Source organism: Drosophila kikkawai, chromosome 3R, assembly GCF_030179895.1.
Source record: "Drosophila kikkawai strain 14028-0561.14 chromosome 3R, DkikHiC1v2, whole genome shotgun sequence".
Taxonomy (NCBI): Eukaryota; Metazoa; Arthropoda; class Insecta; order Diptera; family Drosophilidae; genus Drosophila; species Drosophila kikkawai.
In genome coordinates this window covers 34,099,166-34,109,531 of record NC_091731.1, presented here as the reverse complement: position 1 = coordinate 34,109,531, position 10,366 = coordinate 34,099,166, and the positions used below count along the sequence as shown (strand labels likewise).

The window sequence follows — 10,366 nt, the reverse complement described above, 5'->3', positions numbered from 1 at the left end:
AAAATGCAAGGAAATATTTTGAGACCCATTTTAAATTTTTAAACAATTTTCCTTTAACTAAAAAATTAATTAAAAGCAAAAACTTATAAGATAAAATTTTTAAAATCAAAATTCTACAACTAAAATAAAATATAAGAAAAATAAATACATCCCCAGATTCCTTTTAGTTTTTGTTTTATTTTCATTTATATTTTGCTTAACGCCATCAATTCTTTATTTAGTCACAATAAATTTATAATTTCTAAACAAGTTCCTTAGAATGCCGGTTTCTTTAGACCAGAATATAAAATCATGATCACAATATCCAGGAAAACCAGGCCATGAGAAATCAAATCCAAGTCACTTAGCCATTTAACAAAAAAGAACTTATATTTGTAAAATTTAAATAACTTTCTACTTAGATTTTAGTATTTGTGTTATTAACTGCGTTAATTAGGTCCTTCTTTCTCACTCAAGCTCGTTGAGACGTTATGAGCATTCATCTTAGACTGTCCGTTGTTACACATATTCTGCGTATATGGTATATATAGGTATTGGTATTAGCTTAGCAGCTTAGGTAATTAATTAATTAAACAATTAAATAATGCACTAGACTTAGCCTAGGGAAGGGTACGAATCAAAATACTAGGTGTGTTCAACTGCCATTGACGGCATCCTCCGACTTCATGGTGGAGCTGGGCAGCAGTTCCCCGCCTCCCAGGAGATCGGCACTGGAGGGAACGGACGGCACTGTTGCCGGAGGCACTGCCACGGCCACTGGGATCATGGGCACCTCTACACCTGGGGCGGTGCTGATGGTGCGAGCCAGATTCTTTTGCTGGCGCATCAGCTTCTCCTTCTCTCGGGCCGCCTTCAGCTTCTCGAAGTCATCGCCCTCGTCTTCGGGCTCCACGGCCGCCTGGGCCTGGTTTAGCAAATCGTTTGAAGCCCTCAAATCCATATTTTCCACTGCAAACACATACAATATGAGATTAGGAATTGTTTTTATAAATAAAAAGAAAAATCAATGGGGGAAATACGCAACGTGCAAACGTCTAAGGGACTAAATGCTAGGCGGGGGGAACCAATATGAATTTGGAGTTACGGGGGGTTTTTTTTTTGGCTACCCAGAAAACTTTACTGGGTTCGTCTTACGTAGTTCATAATTATTCAGTTTATGTAACGCTAAGCCGGGGTTAGTACTTTAAACTTTGGGCAGCACTTTCAGTAAGCACATGCCAATTGTTTACTAATACAAAATAATGAAAAATAATTAAAAATTAATATATAAAACCAGGTGTGCTTTAGGTTTCTCACTTGCCAAAATAGTATAAAAACAAATAAGTAAGCTAACTTCTGGAAAAATAATAATATATAAACTAAAATATAATAAATAAATCTACATAAATTAAGCAACAGATATTTAAAGAGAAAGGTTAACTATAAATCATATACCATAATGAAAATAATTACAGTAGTCTGTAAATATATAAACAAAGGCTTCCTATTTTTGCTATATAAATCATTTACCAACTGAACTTTACAATAGAAAATTCTAAACTATGTGAGAAAAATCCAGCACACCTGTTGAAAAAAATAGAAAATGAAAATAATATTGAAACGAGAGGGGGAATATAACCAGCAACGATTACGTAGTAGAGCAAGCTAAAGTATTCGAACAAGTTAATAGGGCCAATCAATGGATGTGAACTTTACCGGGCGTGACGAACCACCTGAAAACCTGCGGTGCATCGGGCCTCTCTTTAAAAGTTCCCGAAATTTGTTGAAAATGAAGATACACAATTGTTAAAAATGAGTTGTTTGTTTTTTCTTAAGAAGCGGGCGGGCATTCCAACGTAATGGAACCATTAACTTACCCGTCTCCCGGCTGGCCGCCTTCTGGGGATCGTACAGGGACTTGGAGCTGTCGCCCACCGGCGAGCTGGGCGCCGTTGCAGCATTGGATAGAAGCGAGGGACTGCCTCCTGCAGGCGCCGAAGTACTCAGCAGGGTATCCACTCCACCGGGCGGGAACAGAGTGGGCTCGTACTGGGACTGGGCACGATTGTAGCTGGGCGGACGTGCCGGAATGTCCACCGGTTCCGAGTGAGCGGGCGGTGGCTGCAATGGCCCTGAAGGCGCTGCTCCAGCTCCCGAGGATGATGCAAATATATCCATAACATTGGGCCGCGGCTCATTGGCCCTCATCGAGGTGATGGTGGCCTGCTCATCCACCTCCTCGATAACTTGATGGGTTATCCGCATGCTACCAGCTGGTTTACCCGCCGATGTGGCAGATCCAGCCACTCCCGAAAGACTTGCCGAACTGGCGCTGGCTGGAAATTTGTAGGGTTTCTGGTCCTCACTGGGCGTGGCCGATCCTGGCCTGCTATCATCGCGACTCAGGAATCTCTTGAGAGCTGAAGCCACTGTGTTAACCCGAGACAAGGTGCCCGAAACGCTAACCAGCGAAGGCGAGGAGCCCAAACGCATTTTTCCATTGCCAGCTGAGAAGTGAATGCCACTGGCATCGTCGGCCTGAGTTGGGTTAAAAAATGTTTACATTAGCTTAAAATTTATCAAGTTTTTTAAAGATTATAATTTTAAGTCCGCTGTGCTTGGATTACTCTTGAAACCATTCAGTGCTCTAGGTTCAGTGCAGCAGAAAGCGTTTGAAAGTCGTGCAGTGCAAGGTGCTGTTAGAGAGGCTTGAGGCTGTAGACAGATCTTTTAGACAGTTAGAATCAAAAGTTAGTAGGCATATTCTTAAAGCATAGAGAGACACAAACACCGTTCTTAATATATGGTTACAGGGAGGACAACAGGCACAGTGTTTACTCGAAAGGAAAATATAATGAAATATGATCAAAGTGATCCTAAATAGGTTTTTAAACTTTTAAATTATATAAATAATAGATAAAAATAAAAAATAAAATGAAGAATTATCAAGATACCTTTACCTTATAATTATAATATAATTATAGTATGGAAAAGGTTTGTGTTAAAAGGATTATCTATCACTCAAAGGTAACAGTTGAGCGTAACATATACAAAGGTCTAAAAATAGGGAATACTTTTATAATAAAACTTAAAATAAAACAAAGATAAATAGAGCTCCCACTGTGCCTGCTCCTTACATTTATATATAGAATATTTATATTTTTAGACACTCTGTACATCTAAATTATAGTTTTATAACTACCAAGCACCGTTTGTGATTCAGAATGCCAATGAGCGAACTGTGATGCCACAAATGCAATGTTCTTTCAAGTACAAACGAGAAAAGAGGTTAGAAACTTTTGATTTAAATTTGGATTAATTTTGAACTTGGTTTAGGTCGCTGGTTGAGAGATGATGACTTTGGTTAACCAATTGAGAGTCGGGTGCCAATGCTTCGTAACGCTAGGAAATGCGGCCAACGTTCTGATTCTAACCTCCTCGTCTGGCGAGCCCTTGGGAAAGTCATAGGTAACGGACTGCTGATCCGAACCCGGAACCGGAACCTGGCCAGAGGCCTGGCCGGGAACTTGACCCACACCCGCTAGCGGGACCTTCGTGTCCGGAGCGGCAGCGGCGGCGGCAGTGGCGCCATTAGCATTACCAACCATTTCATCGATGCGAACAGACGACATGGTCGAGGGCATGGCGGCATTCTTCGGCACCTCGATCTTGGCGGTGGACGGTTCCGGATGATTCTCACGGAACCGCTCGGCAGCGATTGTGTAGGGCAGCTCGTTGGGGAACACCTCGTCCCAGTACTGATCCTTCAGCAGCTCTGGATGGTCGTGGTGCATCTCATCGACGATCAGGTAGGAGACTTGCAGATTGCGATCCACCATCCAGTTGACCTGTTTACATTTTATAAATATTTAAATATTATTTAAAAGCATTGCTTAATCCAGGACCTACCTCAAAATCATCATCATCCTCGCCAAAGGGATTAATCAGCGACTCGGCCACCTTGAGCCATCCCATGTAGAAGAAGAACTGCAGCGTGGTGAACACCGGAAAGTAGAGATCCACCTTGTTGAGGTAGGTGGTGTTGCCCACCACCTTGCCATCGGTCCACTGCTGGCCCATGCAGCAGGTCAGGAAGTAGGAGTACACTGCCAGGGTCACCACCTGGGTGTAGACAAGCGGGACACTAATCGTGTCGTAGCTTATGAGAAGTCCACACTGACCCCGGAACTTGTTCAGCTCATCGATAATGGTCTTCACAGCGAAATCATCTCGGATGCGTCCCTCTTTCCTGGCCCTGGTGATGATGCTAGCAGCCCAGACGATGGGCAACCAGTGCTTCGAGGGTCTGGGAAAGGATTTGTTCATCGCCTCTATGATAGTCTTTTCGTTGTCATTGAGGAGACCCGCCTCTACGAGATTACTGAGTCCAGGAAAACGTTTTTTCACCCTGGGTGATACATTGGCCAGAACCATGGTGAGGCAGAGACAGACATATCGCATAATTGTTCGTCGCATCACACGTCCTCGCTCATCCTGGCCATGAACATTGGAGCTGACGAACACGGCAATGGGATCGGGCCAAGGAATGGAGGTATACTGGTTCCACCAGCGGGTCATCACAATGGATACATAGAAACCCAGGACAAAGGACAGGGGAATGAGTTCTCTATAACTATCGCAGTACTGAACAATGGCCTCAAAAGTTCTGGAAAAAGAAAATACAAGTTAGAGAAATTCTAAATAAAATTTAATAAAGATTTTAAAAATACAATTATCAAAGGAGAAATCTCTTCAGAAACTTTTTTATTAACTTATTTCATTAACACCTTTCGTTAGATTGTTGTTGGGATTGTGATTCAAGGGTTCTAATTGGCCAGAACAAATAATCAAACGCTTTGAGGTCATACTTTTCTTGTTAAATGTTCATTATTAAATTAAATAAACCGATAAGTTTTAGACAAACATACAAGCTTAGGTAACAACAGCTTTATTTGCTGTCTCCTTTATCTATTATATTTATAAAAATACATTTAACTTGACATTAAAATTGTAAAGGTTGTTTTAAGATAAGCCATTTAAATCTGACAGAGTTCAAGGCTAAGAGCATTTCGTTTAAAAAATATTATAAAATATTTAAAACTTTAAATCAGAATTTCCCAGGTCATCTTTACAAATGCAATACTTTTTAATAAACCTTTTTCTTCTGATCACCAATGGAACTTCCTTAATACTTACTCTTTTTGACCTGGATTTAGACCAAAACGATAGACCATATTTATTGCATAGTAAATGATAAGAAAGGCCAAAAGATCCAGCCAGACCAGCTTGTAAATACTTCCGCGCCATCTGAAAATAGTTTGTTATAAAGTTTAGTAAGTTTTAAACTGCTGATATTAATACCCTTGCTATCTGATACATCAGCCTACAGAAATAGACCGTACACGTCAAGCTAATCAGCATACAGGCTAGAGGCCCTTATCAAGCAATAATATTTGCCACTATATAGCTTCGTTCCAGATCCCCACTTGACTCTGTTCGGTTTCCCTTGATTATAGCGGCACTGTGTCTGAGGATGATACATTAGCTTCAACTGGAAATCGTAGAATTATGATTGGCAACGTCACGGCGAATTTTCCCGGTGATATGGGAGCCGATAATTTTTGGCCACTTGTTGTTGACACAAATCGTCATAAAGCATATTTAGCAGAGCCTCCACATTATTAGCCAGCTTGACAAGACGTCCAGACGATATTTATACAGCTTATCACCCGAATAAAGGTACAATTGTACGGTATCTTGGCACCAAGAAAAGGTTCCTCGCATGACCAAACAAAAACAATATTTTATGGTTTTTTGGAAATTTTAAATGTGGCCTTATGAAGAAGAGCACGTGAATCATGACGGGAGATTCCCTACGCCAATTAAACTCTTGGTGATATGGACAGCGGTTAATTAGATCATCAAAATATTTAGTTGGCAGTCCATTGACTACGTTTTGGTCATAACAATACAGTTTATTATCAGCAATGAATGGGAAAAGCGTGGGGGAAAACTAAACCCACGGGTGTCTCATTATTAAATTATAATTCAGACAACAAGCCGTGACAGATGTCAGAGTTATGACTACACGGGGTCTAGATTACATACTCTATCGTAGTAAACGAGAGTCGGGGAAAGGGGGTTTATCCCCGTGGCAATTGCAGTGCAGTTTGTACTATTTCAATGAAAGTGGAAAAGTTCTGTAATTTGCATTTGCCGCAATTGTGCCTCGCGACTCTATCCATATCCCATATCCATCCAATTGTCCAAAGTGTGTCAATGCTCTATAATTAGCAAACTAGCTAACAATTTCGCACTGTATTTCTATATATAAATAATAACTGACTGAAGTACATAAGACCTCATCACTCCACTTCACTCACCTGAGCAGCAATTTGAGAAAACAGCCAAAGCCGCGGCAAGTGGCCACTTCACCGGTATACGTTATTGTCATTTTTCCACTGACTCTTGATACCTTCTCCTCGAAATTTAGTTGGTTTTATAGCACTCTTCCCTCCTCTCTTATAACCGAGATTGTTCTTTTTCGACTGTCTTATCGCGTCTGCACATCTCTGTTTCTTGTTTTTTGTCGAAAATGAGAGAGTTCAACTCTTTGCCTGAAATGAAATGAGATAAAGCAGCGGTATGTTATGTAATTACTCATTGTGGTACCAGGAATTGCTGACAACGTCACAAAAAAAATGCAATTTAAAATTTAAAAATCGGTATTTTTCACAATTAGAAATGCGACAATAATACTAGAGAAGTGAAGGTAGCGGAAAACAATTGAAATGCATTTAACATTTTACAGAAATGCAACAGCATCGGGGCTGATTATATTAATTGCAGCAATTTATATAGCCGATGCCACACAAAAACCCCCAATGCATGTTCAGATATATATCTATAACTACGAGTATATTTGCTCTGAGCTGAGAGAATCGCTCAAGTTTGCGTGTGGGCGATGTCAAAGTCAGCTCGTTTCTGAGTGGGGCGGTGTCTCCATTTGATTTCGAGAGGTGTCTCCGGGGGTCAGCCTCCAGCGATTAGATACCAATTAACCAAACAAACTCAAAGTTAAACTTTGAATGCCACATCTATTGACTAGTGGGTATTTTTGGTGGGCAAAGTAAGGGAAATACATTATATAAAAGGGGACTTTAGCTAAGATGAGCTCATTGTCTAAGGAAAAATGTACACTAGAAGAATGATTTACTCATGTAAAATGAAAATTAAATTATAAATATTATTGAGGGTATTTTAATTATGAGAAAAGTTTCATAAATTATACTGATTCATAATGTTATCGAGACTCTCTGTTTCTGAAATAAATTTTATATTATTCTGTTTTATTTTTAAACAATCCATAAATAATTTCCACAAAAAGGTTACGCATTATTCTTTTAAATTTAATATTTCCCTAAGAATAATCTGTAAAATAACCCATTTAATCTTGATATTTATTCCAGTGTATTATGTCTATATATCTCCCATGTACACTGATGAATTTCCGTAATAAAAGAGACTACAAAAAATGCGAGAATTTCTGCGAACCGGTGAGCTAATGATCAAAAATCACACCACGAACTCGACTCCGAGTCGAGCTCAAATTATATTACCAAGACCCAGCCGATCCGACTCTGTGCCATGTGATCCCGGCCATTTTGGTTCGACCAATATGACATCATTTATTTCGGTTGCTTTAGTTTACAGGGGTACGTTAGGTATGTTGAGCTTAAAACCGATCGTATATAATGTATATTGTGTGTATTAGGTTTTTTGTTTATTTTTTGTACGGCTCATGAGACCCATTAAAATAACAAAAAAACAATGCAGTGACGTAGTACTCAGAAGTTCATTAGGCAACAACCAAGGTAACTTATCGCTTTTGAGGGCTTACTAATTTTTTTTCAAACGATTTAAATAATAACTAGGTTTGTTGATTTATATGTAACTTAAAATTGGAATAGTATATAACAGAGAGAGCGTTTTAAGTGTTGGGTAAACACAGTGAAAATGCGATAAGAACGAGACTTTAAACTGGATATATGTATAGAGCGTATAAAACAAACAAGCTTATTTATCACACATAAGAAGCAAGTAAAACAGTTGTCGTCGCAATTTTAGATATAAATATATAAGAATTTTGTATGATAAGTTTATAATGATAGCTCAAAAATGGATTTTTATAAAAGAATTACAAGTACTTAAAGAAATAAAAGACTTAAAAGACTTCATAGTAGAATTTATACTTTTTCTTCAGTTGTTCTGTTTGACTGACCCCTGCTGTTTATATGAAACGCTGTAAATCAATTTGCTTTCGCGAAAAAGCAACAAAGGAGAATCATTATTTATTGTTTTCTTGTTCCAAAATCTTTGCACCCTGAGCTGGGATCTTGACATTCCCCTGCTGAACCCTTTACGATATTTCATCACCACAAAGTGGCACTCGAAGTGATAAACAATCCTCTGACATTTTCCTTTTCTCTTTGTCAATACTATTCATTGAACAAACTTATCAATTCAGCAGAACTGACCTCTTCTTATTGCTTTTATAATGCATTTCACTTTATGGTTAATCATATTTGCACAGCTAACTTTCAACATTGCTGACCTACAAAGACAAATATCTCGGTCATGTAAACAGATATGAGTGCGTATGTCATTTATTGTTATCTCGTGTCATTAGCATAATATTCAATATTCGTTACACTGTCTCAACATTGGCGACAACATTCGAATTCAAATGGCCCGCGAGGTTAATGACATTTTTACTGAACATTCGGCCGGCGAATCTCGAGAGTTGTCAGTGGGCCAGAAAGGCGCGTGGCTAAATTTAAATTTATTCTCGACTGAGAGCACATTGCATTTTATGAAAATTCTCAACATTTCGAGAGGGAAATAAAGGAAATAGTTGATGTGGGAAAAGATTATTGTATTCTTTTGTATTTCACTTTAACTTTTTAACTAGAAAGTGCGCATTTAATATTTATTTTTATTATGTTGAGGACTCTATAATTTAATTAATTACTTAAGGGGTTAAAGGTTATATAGGAAATCATAATTCATTCTCGATTTGACTAATGATTTCTTCCGCATGACAATAGTCTCTTATCTTTAGACTTATAAATAGCTTCCTTTTGGTCACCAAAGTTAATTTGCGTAGAGATTGCACTTGCAAAGTCAAATCGAATGAGTCACTGTTTATGATACATATATCATATCTGGGTTTTAACAGCAGCGGTAAAAAAAATGCTAATATTTTAAAAAGAAAAATGAAATATAAATTAAAGTCAATGTAAAAAACTTTGTTTCAAGCACTGTATTTATGAGAGTTATTAAACAAAACTACTTAAAGCTAGTAAAAAAATAATTACATCTTAAAAACATCAAGAAAATTAAGTAATTCAACTAATTAAATGTGATTCTATTTTCTTTTAAAATTAAAAACGGCGCTTTAATGATGGATCACAAACATTGTTTTGACAACAAACTTATAAAAAGCCAACGTTTTGATAAAAAGTACTATTTTATTGTAGAAATTGCGATAAGATATCCCACACACATCAACACATATATAAAATTTAAACACAAAAAAAAACAAAAATGTTTATTCTGGCTTTCTGACACTTGAAACTATTATTTTGACCGCTACTGTATAGTGTTTGTTTTTTAAGGGCAGCATTGTGTTTTTTCAACGCTGGCGAATTTCGGGAGTTCCTATCGATTTTGAAGTCGCGAGTCACGCGTTTGAGAGTGATTTTAGTTTGTAATTCCCAACGGTGCATTGTTATTAAATCGCGCCACGGTCACTTACACTTACTCTTACATTTGCATTTACACCCACACTCACGCTGGTACTTACATTTGCCGACTAATATTCGAGCATGTTGTTTTGGTTTTAACTCGCTTTAATGACGGCACGCAAGCCGCTGCAACAACAAAGTTAACCAATTCACAGGTAGCAAAAAGGTAGACGAGGAAGGGCCAAGATATAACAGAAATAAACAAGGAACACTAACACTATAACAGCCGAAAACACACACACTCTGAAGAATAAGGGGAACTTTGTTGTTTTGGTTTTATGTGTTTTCTTCGCTTGGCCTTTATGCTTCACTATTTTACACAGTCGCTGCCGCCGAACTTCTTTGCGCGATTACATAGACACTAGCCGAACAACACAAACACAAACAAGCACACACAGCGGCCATTCAACAAAAATCGCGTTGTCTGTGTGGGTTTTTCCTTTGGCTCCTTTGCCACTTCCGCGCTCAACGACTGTGAATTTGAAACTGAGACTGCGAAAATCATGCAACGACAGCTGTGCTGAAAGCGAGTGCGAATCCCACGGAAGGGAGAGAGCCGAAAAGAGCGAAAAACTCGTTGC

General features: G+C 38.5%; 1 protein-coding gene across 3 annotated transcripts; it reads right to left on the bottom strand.

Annotated features, from left to right (window-relative positions):
• Positions 1-157: 157 nt before the first annotated feature.
• On the bottom strand, positions 158-10,254 carry Best1 (Bestrophin 1). Of its 3 annotated transcripts, none has more exons than XM_017182667.2 (7): positions 9,845-10,254; positions 6,363-6,596; positions 5,176-5,286; positions 3,889-4,645; positions 3,414-3,827; positions 1,857-2,517; positions 158-948 (listed from the first exon to the last, which is right to left on the bottom strand). In XM_017182667.2, exons 2-7 carry the CDS (start codon positions 6,431-6,433, stop codon positions 635-637), a joined length of 2,328 nt encoding a protein of 775 aa, XP_017038156.1. In that variant the 5' UTR covers positions 6,434-6,596; positions 9,845-10,254; the 3' UTR covers positions 158-634. The 3 variants fall into 3 exon arrangements, with proteins under 3 accessions (XP_017038156.1, XP_017038158.1, XP_070142832.1); XM_017182669.2 differs by having other exon boundaries at positions 3,585-3,827; XM_070286731.1 differs by lacking the exons at positions 6,363-6,596; positions 9,845-10,254 and adding an exon at positions 5,341-5,985.
• Positions 10,255-10,366: the final 112 nt, after the last annotated feature.

Excerpts from the sequence above, each read along its gene's own strand:
- Best1 (XM_017182667.2), bottom strand. The coding sequence starts at position 6,433 with ATGACAATAACGTATACCGGTGAAGTGGCCACTTGCCGCGGCTTTGGC. Across the intron at positions 4,646-5,175 it reads CTAAATCCAGGTCAAAAAGA|AACTTTTGAGGCCATTGTTC; the intron begins GTAAGTATTAAG and ends TTCTTTTTCCAG. Across the intron at positions 949-1,856 it reads GGCGGCCAGCCGGGAGACGG|TGGAAAATATGGATTTGAGG; the intron begins GTAAGTTAATGG and ends ATGTGTTTGCAG.